At 41.2% G+C, this 17,564-nt stretch overlaps 3 protein-coding genes and 1 non-coding gene across 5 annotated transcripts; 1 reads left to right on the plus strand and 3 right to left on the minus strand.

Moving 5' to 3' along the window:
- Positions 1-554: 554 nt before the first annotated feature.
- Positions 555-10,618, minus strand: clmnb (calmin b). Of its 2 annotated transcripts, XM_032586272.1 has the most exons (10): positions 8,983-10,618; positions 8,652-8,713; positions 8,464-8,559; positions 6,473-6,556; positions 6,305-6,397; positions 5,991-6,217; positions 5,717-5,910; positions 5,551-5,633; positions 3,071-4,371; positions 555-1,420 (listed from the first exon to the last, which is right to left on the minus strand). In XM_032586272.1, the coding sequence occupies exons 1-10, from the start codon at positions 9,050-9,052 to the stop codon at positions 1,291-1,293; spliced, it is 2,340 nt and encodes a 779-aa protein (XP_032442163.1). In that variant the 5' UTR covers positions 9,053-10,618; the 3' UTR covers positions 555-1,290. The 2 variants fall into 2 exon arrangements, with proteins under 2 accessions (XP_032442163.1, XP_032442164.1); XM_032586273.1 differs by lacking the exon at positions 8,983-10,618 and having other exon boundaries at positions 6,678-8,559; positions 8,652-8,672.
- Positions 10,619-10,896: 278 nt separating this feature from the next.
- On the minus strand, positions 10,897-12,615 carry prkrip1 (PRKR interacting protein 1). The gene has a single exon (XM_032586299.1). It carries the CDS (start codon positions 12,557-12,559, stop codon positions 11,984-11,986), a length of 576 nt encoding a protein of 191 aa, XP_032442190.1. The 5' UTR covers positions 12,560-12,615; the 3' UTR covers positions 10,897-11,983.
- On the minus strand, positions 11,334-11,615 carry LOC116734755 (small Cajal body-specific RNA 13). Its single transcript, XR_004342260.1, has one exon.
- A 183-nt stretch (positions 12,616-12,798) lies between the features above and the next one.
- On the plus strand, positions 12,799-16,102 carry glrx5 (glutaredoxin 5 homolog (S. cerevisiae)). Its single transcript, XM_032586300.1, has 2 exons — positions 12,799-13,270; positions 14,636-16,102. Exons 1-2 carry the CDS (start codon positions 12,877-12,879, stop codon positions 14,806-14,808), a joined length of 567 nt encoding a protein of 188 aa, XP_032442191.1. The 5' UTR covers positions 12,799-12,876; the 3' UTR covers positions 14,809-16,102.
- Positions 16,103-17,564: the final 1,462 nt, after the last annotated feature.

Genomic DNA, 17,564 nt, shown 5'->3' on the forward strand with positions numbered 1-17,564 from the left:
AATAACATCATACCGGAAAGCATAAAGTGAAACTTAAAAAGTAGCTTAATTAAATTTAGTGGCATTTTTCTCAGTTGTGATGTTGTTTTTGTTTGTTTGTAAGGTAAAAATGTCAAACTTGATCAATAGTGTCAAATGTGCTGATTTGTTCAGAGCGGGTGGACACGTTTTTATTGAAGTTAACCTAACCTGTTTCCATCACAACATAAGAGACGAAGCGTTATGACAGAGGATCTCAGAGGAGAAACAGAGTTTAAATTGCCTTGTTAAAAGATATCATTATCTCCTGTTAGTAACTCCAATAAAAGCTGGCACGCATGAAGAGTCCTAGATGTATTATACTATTTCAACATGGTGACAAATCTAGGTGAGTGGCTCATCTATTTAAGATGCTGCCTCAGTAACGGAGAGATGCGGAGCTGAGCTGGATCTCCCGTTGTTCTCCACAAACAGAGTTCTATGGATATTTCAAATAAACTTCTAACTTCGGATGGAAATATGCCCATTTCAGATGCCTGTGAACAGTTTAGGCATTCATTGTTCATCAAACAAAGAACCGTTCTCCTCCTTAATTATTATTAGAGGTACAAATAAGTGTCCCAACAATAGTTTCATCAAAAACAATTACTTCCCACCGTTTTTTTCCATTTGCAATTGCATTAAAAATAAATTTACTGCACAGCTTTTTACAACATGAGCGCCAATACATTCCCGCCTCCATGTTGTAAATTAGGATCTCTATAGGAAGATAATGTGGTTGATTACAGGTTTAAATGACTGTAAAGTTACGTGGACAAAACCAGTTTATTTTAGTAATAGCCTCGTTAAATATTATCAATATAATCTCAGGATTGGAACTAAACAGCAGGTCATGTTGGATTCTCAGCAGACAACCAAACGCCCCGGTTAATGCACAGCTCCTGTAATGCTGCGATGCCACCATGTGGTGGGTTATGTCAACTACATCTGAAAGAATTCATTTTTTTCCAGGAAAATTCCCCCTCCGCCCCTGACGTCAACGGTGTTCTGGTCATTTAAGCAGCAACAATCACTTTGAGAACACTAGAAATCAATATAATCAAGCAGATTATTAGAAATGATTACCACAGCTATGACCGTGTTAAACCTGCTGGCAATAATCTGCAAACCTAATCCTTCAATGTGACCCTGAGGGAAATTTAATGAACCGGAAGAGAAGCCAGGCCAGTCGTAGAGTCTCTGTTTGCCCCTTTAGAGGAAACTGGTCTAATTAAGCGTGTTTTTGATGCGAGGTTGTACAGCCAAGTTGACTCATAGGTACATCTGAGGCAGGATGAGGTAGCAGTAGAGCGAGATCCACAGGAGCAGCAGGACTTCCAGCTCTAATGGGGTTGAGTTACAGCAGGCTGCTATAGACTGAAGACTGAGTTCTCCGTTGTTCCTGGAATGCAGATAAACACAGGAGAGCTCCATTAGGGCCTTTTATGTTTCATTTCATATATTGCATTCAGAGAAAGAACACAAAGCAGGACTGAATGCCTGGTTTGGATAATGAAGCAGTTGAGAGAACAATTTTCGCCTTTGCCATCTCATCCCCACATTTTGACCCGGTGCGTCGATAGGTGCGTCCCTTCCTACTTCCATTTCCGTTCAACAAACGATTCCATTACCATCTGCCTGAGCCACTGTGTATCACTGTATTTCTCTTTTTTTGATTTATGGAGCTAAATGGTCAAAAGGAAATCCTGTAATCACATCTATGGTTTATTTTTTGTGCTATTTTCTTCTCTTAATGCTTTTTGTTCAGGGTCATTGTGTGGCATAGTGGGTAGAGCGGCGGGCGCTCCGTATGCGGAGGCCATAGTCCTCCCCAAGGCTGCCCTGTGTTCAATTTCTGTCCCAAGTACCTGTTCCACATGTCGTCCCCACTTCTCTATGCCTCCTTCCTGTCTACATACTGTGAGAAAAATGGAAAAAGCCACTAGTGCTAGACAAAAATGTATTTTATATATAAAAAAGACTTCTTATTCCACCCTAGCCTGGTGCCTTCTTCTACGCTTTGCTTCTAAACTCTTGGCTATTGAGAAACAATTGTTCGCTGGAGGTGTGACTAAGTTTTAAATAACTGGATCTGATTTTACCCAATGTGCCAGCTGGATGAGAAATTTACCAGAAATTGCTTGTCCCTGTAACCAACTGTGTGGGGAGTAAGTAGGGCTAAGACAACAAAGTGTTATACATTCCTCTTGGTCTGACTTTAATTGCTCAATATTTGGACGTGTGGCCAACATGTACACTTCTTCTGTTACCATTGTCAGACTACAAAACATCTTCCTGGCAGATAGCAATTGATGCAACATCCTACGGCGGACAACAACTTGTTGTGCCAGATAAAAACAAAGCAAGCAAAGCTAAAATGATACAAGGGGGTAAAGGGACAGGCACCTGACTGAACATTAAGTTTTTTTTTCTAATCGCCCCGCAAGGGGTCTTTTTGTGGGCTCTAGTGTCCCTTTTTTCATTGTAGGCTGACAGGAAAGGGGGAAGGCGAGGGGGAAAGACATGCGGTAAACGTCGTCGGGTCCGGGAGTCGAACCCGCGATAGCCGCGTCGAGGCTACGTTTTGCCTGAATGTGGGTCACGCTAACCCCTCCGCCACGCCCAACATTAAGCATTTTTAAGCAACTTGTTTACATTGTTATGAGAATTCCAAGTTATTTCTAAATCCTTCTTGTCAAAGCTGTCACTGTTACATTGCTGCTCTTGGGGCAGATTCCTTGGCGTTTTCTGTGATCTGGTCTACACTGCTGTCATACCATCTGCAGACACAACCCTTTGGAAACACCATGACTCAAACTTTCTCCTGAGCATGTTTTGGTGTCTGTCCTCTTTGCTTAGAGCTCTGTGAAATTTAACACCAGTTACTTTGTGGCTTGGAGGTGTTTTACATGAGAAATGACTACAATAATTTCTCTCATGTAATCACAAAGATTTGCCCCTGCAGAGGGTCGGAATTCAGACTTTTGATCAGGCACAAGGGAGATTAGGACTTATCAAGAGGTTAAGGGTGTGTGCAAAGATGAATCAGTACCATAATGACTGAGAAGACTCCCTGCAGGCCACAGTCCGACTGTTATCGCCCTCATGGACGTCATCAGGAAGGCTTTCGGGGGTAGTTCTCTGATCTGCTTTCAGATCCTCAAGCCTGCTGATCGCAGGTTCCCGTTTCCTCCAGTCTTCTGTTTGAACGAACCCGTAATCAGATGATTTCATTAGATGACCAGCTTCCTTCATTTTCACTTCAGCTCCACAGCCCGTGTTGCTGATTGTAGCCCCATTTGTATTCAGGATGTTAAAACCAGCATCTTCTGAGGACATTTTTCCTGCAGTTTTCTCATTGAAACTTTGTAATTTCCCACGTTTCTGACTTCCTGTGTCTTTCTTCTCGACACGAGCTTCTTCTGACTCACTCGGTTCCTTTAGATCCTGCCCTTCCTTTAATCTTCCCAAATCTTCCTCCACTGTTCTCTCACTCGCAAGTCCCAATTTTCCAGAGAGCTCTGCTCCTCCTTCCTCAGCATATTTCCAACTTGCTACTTCAAAAATAGTTGCTTTTACTCCACCATCTTGAACTTTGTCAAACCCATCTTTCTCTTTGCCATCACTCTCCATCCTTCTGTTGCTTTCTTTCTCAGTGTAAGTGTCTCTGTTTGTTCCTCTCTGGGCCTCTGGCTCCAAGTCAAACACAGCCCTCTTGTTTGTCGTCTCTCTAAGGATACTTTTGATCTTGTCCAAATCCAACTTCCTGTTTGCCCTGAGATGTCCTTCTTGTTTATGTCCGCCTCCGTTAAACATCCCCAGCGCTGCCAGATGTTTCGACTCTTCCTCCATCTCCTCGGCTGTTTCCTCTTCTACTTTTGGTACTTGTCTTTTCGATGGATTACTTGGTCGGAAAACATCTTTATTCAGATCCAGGATGTAGCTGTAAGCGTCCTCTTCGTCTGAGTCCAATGCCGACAAGCTGTAGATTCCTTCTTCGGAGCTCTGGGAAACGTAGCTTCTCTTACCGTAGCCTCGATCCGAACTCTTATCCATCCACGATCGAATATCCTGGTTGGCTATGCCTGCTTCCAGCGGACTTGGTGGCTCTAACGCTCTTTGAGTAAAGGGAAAGGAAGTTTCGGGGCTTCCACTCATGTTGGAGTTGTGGGCTCTGGACGTCTCTGAAGATTTTCTGGACCATTGTCTCCACAGTCGTTGCTCATCGCTTTTCTCAAAGGTTCTGAGCAGAGCTCGGGCTTCTGGGTGGTCAGCCAGGGTCTGTCCAAGGCCGACTGGTTCACGAGACGCAAAGCTGGGAATCTCGTGAAAATCAAACTGTGCCATGTGACCCTGCAATATGAAGCAAAGTCACATTTCAGCGTGTTTGGAAATGCTTATGATTGTGTGATGTAGAAGCACATTTTGAGTCATGTGATGGAGGCAATGATGGATTTTTATTTTTATTATTATTCTGTGGCTTCGATAAGACGACCGAATACAGGATTTCGCAATGAGTTCAACTTCTGATGGAACAGAGAATAGCTTGGAAAATCTTTGGAAGATTCCAGGCCTAGCTTCCTCAAACTTTAGAAACTTTAAAAAAAATCTTTTTTATTCTCACTCTCTCTTTTTTCATAATTTTTGACAGAGGTGTTGTTATGTACAACTTTTTAAACCATCTCTGCAAGATAAACAAAGCATTTAAAAACAGACACTTTTGGGCCTTTTGCTAAAAACTGGTTAAGTTTAGAAATCTAAATTATGCGGGTATGATAACAAAATATCGCAGTTTGGTTTAAAATGCTCTCTGCAGTGATCCATCTGGAACTTTTTGCTACCTCGGAAGTCAGATCTTGAGATGAGATCGGATTCAACTTTTCTGGACTATGCTAACTCACTAATCATTGTGTGCAGTTACCAGGCTAATTACTATTAGCGATACAAGCTGAAAGCAACATATTTCTCAACATCTGAATTATTTTTAGCAATAAAGGAACACGTTCACTCATAGGTGTTGTAGAGTGTGACATCAAGGGTGTAAATACTTTTGCAAGGCACTGCAGTCCTGGTTTCACCAACTGTAACTTGAACTTAATGGAGACTTGCTTAGCCCCGTTCTTATCCGATGTCCAATCTATGGACTATACCAAGTTGACCACCTACATGTGGCAGTCAGTACAATTATTAACGGGTTTTAGGTGAGATGGCTAATTTCTAATTTCTTTTTTGTGTGTAAAGTTTATGTAAAAGGTTTTTCTATGGTTTTTAAGAATATGCTACAGTTCCCTAGAAATGAATAATGTTGTATAATGACTAAAAACGATTTTTCTTAGAACACACCCAATCCAAAAATTACCTTGTCCTTTCTTTTACTACAAATTTGGATAAAGGTGATAGGTGATAGTCTTATGGTGTTATGTTAGGATGTTCCCTACATAATAATTGTGTGTGGAGAATCAGCTTTTCTCTCAAAAAAAAAGGTAGATGTTCAAGGCAAGTGTATTTCTCTAAGTGTCAAACTGCGCCGACCTCATCTGTGACCGAATGATCCCCCAGGAACATCGACACGTATGTTATGATGGACTGCTCGTCCGGCGAGGCGCACGCCACGTCTGTAAGGAGAAAAATAAACTATTCTTCATGTTACTGTGGTAACCATCGTGACTTCTTATGACGTCTTCATTCTGGTTTTTACCCTCAGGCTCCAGCAGAGGGGGTACATCCAAACACTGGTGGGCCAGCATGAAGGCCTGGCGGAGATTTTCCTTTGGTTCCTTGGACAAGCTCTCCCTCAGGTTGACCAGGTCCGGGTTTATGGACTTAATCAAAGCCAGAAAAGCCATTCCACTCCTCCAGCTGGCCCCGAAGTCATCCACATCCACGCCGTACCTGCAAATTCATGGCTATCTTCAAACATTCGTGGAAAATTGTAATTTTCTTCCACTCATCGAGGTTGCACGCAGGCTTACTTTGACGTGCATCTTTGGACCCAGTGCAGGAGAGTCTTGATGGCTTGGCTGTGGTACTTTGGCTCCCTTTCAGCCTTTTTCCCTTTCCTAGGCAGAGTGTTGCAGGAGTAGCTGCCATTGTCACAGGTTTGAGGTGAGAGGTCACTGGTGGAAGGGTAGGCGCTCAGCGATAAGGAAGACAGGCTGGAGGACAAATGTCTCTGCAGGCCTCCTGTCGCCTCCTTCACCTGTTTGGTTTCCCATAAAAGGCCAAGAGCCAAACTATAGTGTACATAAAAATATTAGACGGATAATGAAGGTACCCAGCTGCTCACCTGGAAGTGGAGGATAATGTTCCAGACGAGGTTGAGAACAACAGAAGGGAGGCCATCAGCGATGCCGGAGGCGTCGATGCCAAGAAGCTTCACCTGGGGGACAACACTGCTGTGAGTGAGTGGATTACAACGAACCTGGTTGTATTGAACTGACGAGCGAATCCCCACATGTCTGTCGTCCAGGAAAGCTAGGGCTTTGGAGATGTTGTTCAGTCTGAAAATGCGATGAGATGAAGACCTATACCTGTAAAGCTAACATGGAAGTGACAGTGTGAAGAGGCAAATACAAAAGTAACCAAACCTCCTGAATTCTTGCACAATTTATCTCATTAGAGCTGTATACTTCGTTGTATTTTATTAAGATCTTACAAACCTTACTTTGATATCCCTGAAAGAAATCCTGTGCAACCATTTAGGAAATAGTCTGCAGATGTTCTGTGAAGGTCTCAGAGGTTTATTAGAGAGCAAACAGCATCATGAAGACCAAGGACCACAGCAGATGGGATATTGTTTAATGTTACAATACAACATCACAAGCTTAGAACATCTCACCAGAGGTCTGATCAGTCCATATTCTGAAAATAAGAAAATGAATGGAACATTTTCTTATTTTCAATGTATTGTTAAAAGACGTTCTCGTCTAACTAAACTGACAGGACAGGTAAGGATGGCAAATATCAGAGAGGCAGCCAAGAGGCCCTTGGTAACTGTGGAGGAGCTGCTGAGACACACAGCTCAAGAGGAAGAAACTATTGACATGACAACTAAAATTTCTTCATTCCGCAAGTTACGGAAGAGAGGCAAGAAGAAAGCTGTTTCTGGTAGCCTGGCCATTGCCTTTTACTTGATTCTCATCTCCCTTCAATGCTCCATCTGAGATTTCTCCCATTGAGCTCGATTTCAATGTAGAATTTCAATCAGCCCAATCAGCAAACAGAAGTTATAAACGATGACGTTGATTTTCTGTGCTGTTTTTAGAATTGTATTCTGCCTATGCTTGCAGCTTGGCAATGACAGCAGAGGAAGTGAACAAAGACGTTCAGTCCGGATTTGCCCTACTATTGAAAATTGTAAGTTGGAGCAAGAGAAGCGTTTGGGACATTTTATTGCTGGCAAAGATGTTGTTCAATTTCACAGTGTAGTTTCCTTCACGGTTGAGTTCACACATTACATATGGCCAAACGTTAGTGATTGTTGAAAAGCAAATCCAATCGTTTAAAATTTCAGCTGAGTCCAGGGTCTCCAGTAAGCAGTCGTTTCTGAAAAGCCAGAGGTCCAGACCCTCCGGACGGAGCGAAGCGTAGAAAAAAGTCCTGATTCTTACCAGGAGAAGTTGCTGGTGGAAATCTATAGCTATTGGAGTTTGACCCACAGGATACAGTGAACAGGTGGCAGGAGATGCTCTGTTTAGTTGAAACCGTACTGAACACACCACCCGTACCCTAAAACAAAATGGCCACCACCTAAAACATGGTGGTGGCCATATCATAATGTGGCCATGCTATTCTTCAGCAGCATGCCAGGAGTGGATGGGTGGAGCTAATTACAATAAATTTGCTTAATGGACACGTCAATTTTGAACAAGCTCACGTTTTTCGGCTGCATCACAAGTTGTGTATTTCTCAAAACTGCAATGGAAGCACTATTTTTGCATCACACCAGTCATGTGATCAATAACAGGATGTTACTACTGGTGGAAAAGACAAAGAAGACAAAAGGAAGGGGTGGGAGGACAATAGAGCCGCATGGTTTTTAATTACTTATTCCATGAGTAAATGTATTCCGGTGTGATTTTAATTGTTTCTTATTTAATGGAAAAACAGCAATTGGGAAATTGTGTTTTTTCGACACTAGTGGCATATCGACAAAGTTTTGCGCACAATTGTAACGGAAACGCAGCTGGTGACTGACTTGAAACTAAAATAAAAGATTGAATTCATCTAAAACATACAACTGGAGCAAAAGTGGAACGATTTTAATTGAATGACCTAGTCAAAGTCAACAAGATTCTTGCTTAAATATGTGGCAAGATGGGAACTCAGTCTGACTGAAGCAAAAATATTGGACTTTATACACCCCCAATTTGTGTTGCTCTATTCCAACAAAATACTTTTTTTTTTTTTGTGGCTCTGAGATGAAAAGTATGAGGGAGTTCTTACTAGTTTGCAGCCAGACAGCTCCTCCAGGAGCGCCATGAGCATTCTGCCATCCTGAATGTCCGTGAACAGGTCGGAGACTGCAAGGGGAGGATTTCGCTGGAAATAAACAGAAACCAAAGCTTCTGTGGATAATCGTTTTTATTGTAAAAAAGTGCTTTGAAGTGAAAGTCTCATGGTTCGCGCCTTACCTTTTGCAAGAACACATTCATCCATCTGGTGAACGTTCTCTTCTGCGTGGCTTTCCTTCTGTCTGAGAGAGGAGAAGCGGGACGTAGTGCAACCACGATAATAAAACGTTTCCTAATACAACGATTAGAGAAGACGACACCTCTAACCAATGAGAACACGGCAGGTGATTGAGCAACCAGGTGGTACAAAGCCTATAACGGGGATGAAATCTAACGAAAAATAGCAACAAGTAACCTTTTTGTATGTTTTTTTCTTTTGATTACAGGGCAATTCGATTTCAATGTAGAAAGTTAGATCCATAACTTTATGGATCACTAAAACACATCCTACCTTGAGGCCGCCCATTGTGATCACTGATCGCCGTTGCTGCTTTGCTCTGTGAATCCAGTAAGTCCTGCATTCTCAGTCACTCTGTTTGCTCGAGATCCATTGTGGAGACAAGAGGTGGGCCAAGAGCTGAACACATCCGCAGTCTTCTCTGAGACTTCCTCATAAATAGAAGGACTGAGGTGAGGCAAAGTGAGACAGCAGAGCTTGCTCCAGCACGCCCAAACCTCCCACCGAGCCAAAATCCCCCCTAGGACAACACAAACTCCCCGCTGTTGGCGGGCAGCGGTCCACGGAGTCGTATTTGCAGCGGCGTTTGCCAGATTTCACTGGATCTTTCCGTGGGACAAAATTAAAGCAATCAGCTGGTTTCACTGTGCTTCACCACATACCCGGAATTAAGACTGACACAAGAACTTGATCTCTGATTTATTGCCTTTTAGTTACCACATTCTGTCTGAGCATGTTCGAAACAATCTGGAGAATTAGCGGGCGTAGACGGTTTTTAAGCGCCTTAAAAACAAGGTGCATTTGCCAGCAAACAAAATTTCTTGGGCATCTAGTTATGCGAAGAAGAATCGATGCATGTTGCTAACATCATTTCTGGAAGACGTCTATACCCATTTATCTACTGGGAATTTTAGTAGGAAACTGGATAATAATAATAATAATAATAATCGAATAATTTACTACACAATCATTTAATTCTCGGGTTGTGAAACCACCAGGCTAATGTGATCTTTACAAATCAAAGATTAACTTAGAAGTTGTTTTTTTTTTTTAAGTTTCTCATTAAAACTCGCTGCTATTGCTGTCAGAGCTACATCAAAAATTGTTCATGACAAAAGGAATTTTACCAAGACATCTCGATTTAGGCGTGATTTAGAAGAGTGGCTCCTAAAATTGGTTACTTAAAATAGGGATACCCCAAGGCTGTGCTTTTGGCTCTTCTCATGTTTCATGTAAAGAAGCGACTCAAGAGTTTCTTCAAAACTTGCAGACGCCGCCGCAGTGGTGCCTCTGACTAACAGAGGAGACGAGTCAGCATACACGGAGGCCGAGGCGCTCATGTCTCAACTAACACAGAAATTTATTTCAACTCGAAAGTTCACATCGTCGTTAGAATAATAGCACAAGGCATATTGTGGCTGGTTATGTTTTCATTTTGTCCGTGCTGGATTGAAAGTGTTTGCAATATTTAACAACTTGAGGTTTTGCGTGAGATGTGGCAGTTTTGAAAGTCAAGGCCCCAAAATTTCTGGGAGCAAGCCATTTAGGAGACCGGTTAATAATGTGGAGCAAGGATGGGTCCAACCGTGGTCCAAACAGAATAATTGGATTTATGCTATGATTAAGCGAAACATGTGCAACAGATCGCAATCGATTTTATTTATTGTTAGGAGAGAAAATTGGCTTTTTATTTTGAAGAAGAAGAAGAAAAAAACAGTTTTAAAACACATCAAACCAAACATTTGTTGTGTTTTATGTGAACATGGCAAAATCTAAAGTTTCAATGTGTATATGCAGTCATATTTACAACAAAGCTTTTGGGTAATCATACATAAAAAAGCAATAATGTGGTTATGGAGGAGTACATTTCCACCAATAAAACTCTAATTTCTAACTTAATTTATGCATTCATATTATATATATATATATATATATATATATATATATATATATATATATATATATATATATATAAACTTGGACATTATCCTAGATTGAAAAACTCATCAATTTGGGGAAAAAGGTGAAATGTCCATCATTAAAATACATAAATATGATTTTAAAACTGACATTGTAAAATCAGACATTTGTAATCTCAATTATATTCAATAAGTTTGTTAATTTCAGTAATTCAATTCACTAAATGAATCACATTGTATAGGTGAAACACACACAAACTGATATATATTTTTTTGCCTTTATTTATTGTACAGCTAGCAAAAACATTTTGATAGCATTTCTTTAATCCAGAAATCCAGGCCGAGTAAAATAACTCTTTATACTTGCTTAAAGATTGTTATATTCGAAAAGTATGATTAATCTGACAATCATACTTTCAATAAATCAGAATATAATCAGAATTCTGATCTATTGAATATGACCGCTTATTGCAAGTATATCAAGAAATCTTCTAAATACTCCCTCAAATCTTATCCCCACCAATATTACTTTGGGACCAAAACAAACCTCAGTGCAGGACACGGTTAAAGGAAGACGGTGCCGACACAAACCTCTTAACTTAGTTTAAACTGTGGAGCACCTTCCGCCTCTACGCTGAAGCAAATCCACCTTTAAAAATGATGGATATGAATTAAAGTGAGAATAATGATGGGGTATTAAACTATTACTGTGACAGCAGACAGTGTCTGACAGGAATAGCTTCTCCTGGCCCAAACAATATCAAGCTGCCTGTTTTTTTTTACTCTACCTGCCTCAAGAAAGGTGGCGGCCACTGAGCCGGACCGCCTCCTCCGTGGGAAGCAGGAAGTCTGTCCAAGGAACATCGCACGTGGGACTCCCAAGCCTGCGGAAGCCACGCCTTTTCATCCTTTGAGACGCTTTCTGCAGCCTTGCTGTTCCCACGGGTGATAGAGGTCACCAGGGGCCGATCGACAAGGCGGCAAAATACACAGACATGACGTCATAACCTTAAGAAAAAGCACATTTCGAATGTGAATAATCCTCCATCCCCTTCTTGAGAGCAAAGAATGGAAACATAGAATTAAAGTTTTTTATTTTTTTATTAAAACAAAACATGAGCAAACAATTTAGGCAAAACCCAACAGCTTCACAGTTTTGCGAGTGTGATCACGTGTCCAAACCGAATCAAGTGATTGGCTAAAATCCACTCAGGGAGTTCTGTATTTAACAGTACAACGGATCCAGTCAATACGTTTCTCCATCTCCTGACTCAATCAACCATTTATGGTCCGGGCAGGTGTTAAGTTGCTTAGAGACCAGGCTAACTCCTGCCACTGTACTTTCATATGGTTGTTCATTTCCTCCCCATGATGAAGCTCGGGGTCTCAGCGTCGTCCTCTTTTTGCTCTTCTTCCCCACTCTCCTCCTTCCGTTCTTCCTCTCCACTACTGTCAGAGTCCTCGTCTCCATCTTTTTTCTCCTTCCCCTCCATCTTAGCCTTCTTTGCCAACAGCTTCTTCAGCTTCAGCTTTTCTCGCTTCTTCCTTCGCTTCGCCGTTCGCTCCTCGGCCTCCACTTGGTTCTGCTCCAGTTTCTTCAGGTAGTCCACGTCCTTGCCCTGCTTCGCTGCCATTTTGTCCAGAAAGTCCTGCCGCTGGTATTCTCTGCGGCGTAGGTGGCGGTAGACGTGAAACTCCCCGCTGCCTGCGCCCGCGCTGGAGCCCATCACGTCCCGGACAAACTCCGGCGGCGCTCGCGGGGCCCACTCCTTCTGCCGCTCCGGGATGGGAGCGACTTTGTCGGGGTTCCGCATGAGCCGCTCCAGCTTCAGACGCTGTTCCTCCGCCGGAGTCTTGGGGAGTATCAGCGGCTGAGCTTCTTTCCCCCCTGATTTCCCCGGTTTGTTATTTTTATGCGTCTGCGCCGCCATCTTTAGTTGCCTTTGAGTTCTTCCGTCCTGCCCAGTTCACCCCGGAAGCTCTTAAAAGCTCCATGAGTGACTTTTAAAAATGTTTAATTTCGTTTTTTTTAGCAAATAAATTATGAAGTACAAGAATGCAAATGTGATTGTTGATTGACTTTATTTTTTTTAAAGTTAATTTTAAACAATTTCCTACGCAGCCCACGTTGTTGACGTTTTTACGCTCTGACTGGCGTTCGCTTTGGCCAATAGAAGCTCAGCTTAAACTTTAGCGGCCTACAGCCGTCCAATCCGCATCCAGGTCCCGCCCATGAAGCTTGACGTTTATGTTGTCCTGTGAGTTCCACTCATACAGAACCCAACTTGTCCGTGTGCGACCCGTTTGTTTATCAAGACCAGATAAAAACCGCGCAAAAAACACCATGAACAGTTTAATTAGATCCACAGCTAGGTGTATACTGTCCGGCGCGGCCGTGAGCTTTCTCAGGCCAGCCGACGGACTTGTGCGAGCGGCCTCGGCCCGGTTCTTGTGCGCGGCGGCAGACCTCCAGAAGGACCTTGGTGAGATGGTGAAGAAGGACAAGGTGGTGGTGTTTATAAAGGGGACCCCGGCACAGCCCATGTGTGGCTTCAGCAACGCCGTGGTCCAGATCCTCCGCATGCATGGGGTGGACCAATACTCGTCCTACAACGTTCTGGAAGACCAGGAGCTCAGAGAAGGTCAGTAAGCTGGGACGAGTAGAGTCCGAGCAACAAGTTGGCATCTTTAATAGAGGTTTAGCTAAAGGCACAGCTTCTTAATCATTCAGCCAGACTGTAAATGTCTCTGCTGATACTTTTGCGTCCATTTTAACCAGACTGTCACCTCCCGGAGATCAGCTCAGCTCTTTGTATTTCCAAACGTTTGGGCTTTTATCAGCGTCCTGCAGCAGCACCACAGGGTGTGGCTCCAAACAAAGATGAGATCAGAGACTTTACTGCTTTTAAAATCCAATTACCAGTGTTGAGAAGAGAGGCATCGATCCAAGATTGTGTACTTCACAGTTGGGTTTGTGTCCTCAGGTGTCCAGTCTATTTTTTAATAATTTTTTTATTTTTGAATCTTGCTTCTTCCTCTCTGAGCCGCATTTCAGCCAATGTCATTCTAAGACTTGTTTTTACTGTGGATAGCGAATAAAAATATGACCGGAGAGCAAAATGTCCACTTAGTGGTACAAACTGGGAAGTCCTGTTGTTGGAAAATTTGGATTATTATTATTTTCCCCCCATAAGTCAAGAGTGATGTCATCACACCCTTCTTTTTTTTTTTTAAATTGAGTGAATAAAGTCAGAATATTACAAGGACACAGTTGTACGACAAAGTCCAAATAGTTTTAATATTACCAGAATAAAGTTGTATTATTAGGGGAATGAAGTAGTAACCTTATGAGAACTGCAGCACAAAATAAAATAAAAAAAGCTAACATGAGGAACGTCGAGCGTCTTGTGAAGTCTTCCCAAAGGATCAATAAAGTACAAGTCTAAGTCTAGTCTAAGTCTAAGTTGTACTTCGGGCATCTAGTTTACAAATGAGCAAATACTTTATCTTTTAACAAGTTAGCATCAAACGCCCGTCAGTAGGAGGACGCTGAAACGACAGTACAAGCGTCTCGGTTTTGGAGAAAGAATCAGGAGAACTGATCTTATCGATAACTCTAGAAGCTTTTTTTCCCTCATTAAAACCATTTTTTAAAATCATAATTCTGAGACAATTTTCTGTTTAAATAAAAAAATAAATTGTAGCCTAGCCCTAATACTCTGTTGTACAACTCACAGAAGGGGTGATTGAAATAAAAGTCACTTTTTGAAGATATTTTCTGTCATTTGTATTAAATTTGTTTTTAGAAAAGAAACCCGTTTAAAATTGGTTCTGGTGTAATAAAAAAAATTAATAAATCGTAGATTATATTCTTAAACCAGGTCGTCCGGCCTTAACGCTAACCAGTGCTCTCCGTCGTGACTCGGGAGCGTCTTACCTCATTCCTCCGTTGTTCCCTTGGTGACTGATCTCCGTGTTTCTGTCTGGACTTTGATCCGTAACAACAGGAGTCAAAGTGTTCTCCAACTGGCCCACCATCCCTCAGGTCTACTTCAACGGCGAGTTCGTGGGAGGCTGCGACATCCTGCTCCAGATGCACCAGAACGGCGACCTGGTGGACGAGCTGAAGAAGCTCGGCATCCGCTCCGCTCTGCTGGACGCCGAGAAGGAATCCAAGTAGGAAAAGGGACAAAAAAAAAACGAGAGAGGGAGAGAGAAAGCGTAACAAACATCAAAGGAATGAGAAGACGGAAAATACATTCATCAGGTCCACATTTTCCCCGTCCCCTGCTTCACTGCCAATGATTGGAGATGCATCAGCTGTCGAGGCAGATTGAATACGTTATGCAGCCGGTTTAGTGCTAATAAAACCGACGGCGTGTTGGGGCCATTGAAGATGAAAACAAAAAGGAGTAAACGTCTGAGAAAAAAAAGCTAATTCTGAGACCGATCTCGGAAATCTTCTAGGGAAAAAAAACTCAGAAAATTGCAGTTTTTCTAGAAAATTTCCGAGATCAATCCCTGATTTTCTGAAAAACCTCAGAAATTCTGAGATTAATCTCACAAGTTGTCTTAAAAAAAAGAAAATCCCTTAAATTTCAGAATTTGAAAAGTCAGTGAAATTTGCCATTTTTTTTCTAGAAAATTTCTGAAATTAATCTCAAAATTTACTCTTTTTTTTCTGTCTACAATGTCCTTAATACGCCATCGTAAACAAACGCTTTAAAGTTTTTTTGGGTTTTTTTTATGCATTACAATCAGAACCTTTTACACCAGTCCAAAAATACAAATCATATCGGCTTTAAAGTTCCTATTTGGTTTTTTTTTTACCTAATTTTGCCAAATCAAAATTAGGTTCCTGTTCCTTTGGGTAACGCTTAAAGGAACAGAGTTGTGTATCAACATCGCCACGGTTTCCTTCCATGTTACCTTCAGAAATCTGGACCGCCTCTTCTCCACACTTGGTTCTCCCTAAATTCAGACTGATTTCAGTTCAAAATGATGATGTCGACATGTTGAAACCTTCCAGATGCGCTGCCTGTAGCTCCACTACATAAAGAGGGAACAGGGACTAATATGCATTATGATAAAAAAAAAAAGAAATCCAACCTTTTTGCTGTGATTTACATACAAAGTCTACCAACTGTGTTTTTCTGCCAAAATCCGCTGAAACGCACCAAACACACTTTGCCTCTTCTTCTTCTTCTTCTTCTTCTTCTCTGACTTATTTCCTGGACAAACTGTGGCAGTTTGAATTTGTTGCATCCGTCTTTGTCGTTTTGGGTTGTTTTTTTTTTTCCTCTTTTTGTCGCCGAAGGAAGAGTGTTTTTATATGTTGTTTTGGAGCGTCCTCCAACAGTTGTATTATGAAATGAACGTGTAGTACACTGTAAGATATTGTACATTTAAAGCCTATTGTTAAATGTATTTTAGGAACATGTTAACCCTGCAACAATTAAATATTTTCAGACGCAGATGACGAGTCGGCTCTGTTTCTGGCGTATCTGACGGTCGCTTTTAATATTTGACAGAGAGAACTTGAAAAGGCTGTTTTTATATTGATATTTTTGACTTGCGCGTGAGTCAACTATCCAAACCAGTCTACCATCTATCCCCCGTCTTATTAAATTATGAATAAACTGGGATTAGCTCAGCTCTCAAGAGTGTTACAGAGCCATGTCTTGGAATTTTTGCAACTGTAAACTGTTAAAACTGTTTAAACTGTTAAAAGTAGTCACAAAATTTTGAATGAAATCAAAACAAAAAATGTGGTTATGAAAAGATGAATAGTTTAAGTTCTCCATTTTAACATTATTCTATATTCGCATAATTGTTTTGATAAAAATTTCACAGAAATTTTTTTAGGAGTATTCCCATCAATAGTCCAGTGAGATAAATCTGCCCAGATTCATCCTAAGGGCCCCAAATGGCCCCTGGGCCACACTTTGGACACCCCAGATCTGGGACTTTGGGGCTCCAGAGAATTACTCTGAATCAAACTGTTTATTGGTCGTTTCTTTTTTTTTTTTCCTTAATATAATTTTGTCTCTAGTTGATGTCCTTTTTTTTTTTTTTACCCCTGCTCCCCCCCAATATATTTATCCAATTTATTCCCCAAAATAATTCAATTATGTTTAATTTTTGTATTTCTGCCATTTAATCCCATTTCTACCACAATAAATGTAATTAATTTGGAATTTATTACATTTCTGCAATTTTATCCCAAAATAATTGAATTACTTTTAACTTTGATCAAATTAAAAAAAAAATGTTTTTCATTTAATTAAAATAACTTTTTAAAAATAAAATAATTACCAAATGTAATTATTTTTTAATTTTAGCGTCACATTTTTCCTGGCGTGTGAAAATAAACAGCTGCCTCACTGCAATAGTATGTTCCCGTGTTTTTCCTGTTTTGAAGAGTAGCAGCGTTTTGGGTCTTTTAAAAAAAATCTGTAGATAGTTTTTTTTTTTCCTGTTTTGAGGGCAGGTTTACACAAGCAGCTATAATAGATGCATCTTTAGAGAATTAACGAACGTCTGTCTCGCTCCAATGGCAGGATCTCTCGTCTTTCCCATCTTGAATAGTTGAAATAGAACGGGAAACAGGAAGTCATGTAGATCATTAAAAATGCTTCACTTCTGCTTATTTTCTAGGAATTGTTCGGGGGTTGCACACATTGCATCATTAGTTGTAATATTTAAAACAATGACCTCTTACTGTGGGATTTTTTCTTCTTCTTCTTCTTCTTGCTTCACGAATGAATTTTGATTTTTACGAATGTTCAATGTGAAATTATTTTTACTGCAATAAGCCTGGGATTGTGAAGCCTGCTGTAGACGATAAGGAAACAAAACAGCTGCGCTGGTTCGCTCCAGCTTGTCTGGAACACATGGTGTTCCACAAGGCACCTAAACATTCTTGTTCTGTGTTAT

This window comes from Xiphophorus hellerii, chromosome 15, assembly GCF_003331165.1.
Source record: "Xiphophorus hellerii strain 12219 chromosome 15, Xiphophorus_hellerii-4.1, whole genome shotgun sequence".
Taxonomy (NCBI): domain Eukaryota; kingdom Metazoa; phylum Chordata; class Actinopteri; order Cyprinodontiformes; family Poeciliidae; genus Xiphophorus; species Xiphophorus hellerii.

Coding starts and splice junctions, on each gene's coding strand:
- clmnb (XM_032586272.1), bottom strand. CDS start 9,052: ATGCAGGACTTACTGGATTCACAGAGCAAAGCAGCAACGGCGATCAGT. Junction 8,714..8,982: donor TCACAATGGGCGGCCTCAAG/GTAGGATGTGTT, acceptor CTCCTCTCTCAG/ACAGAAGGAAAGCCACGCAG. Junction 6,398..6,472: donor CTTTCCTGGACGACAGACAT/GTGGGGATTCGC, acceptor GTTGTCCCCCAG/GTGAAGCTTCTTGGCATCGA.
- prkrip1 (XM_032586299.1), bottom strand. CDS start 12,559: ATGGCGGCGCAGACGCATAAAAATAACAAACCGGGGAAATCAGGGGGG.
- glrx5 (XM_032586300.1), top strand. CDS start 12,877: ATGTTGTCCTGTGAGTTCCACTCATACAGAACCCAACTTGTCCGTGTG. Junction 13,271..14,635: donor AGACCAGGAGCTCAGAGAAG/GTCAGTAAGCTG, acceptor CCGTAACAACAG/GAGTCAAAGTGTTCTCCAAC.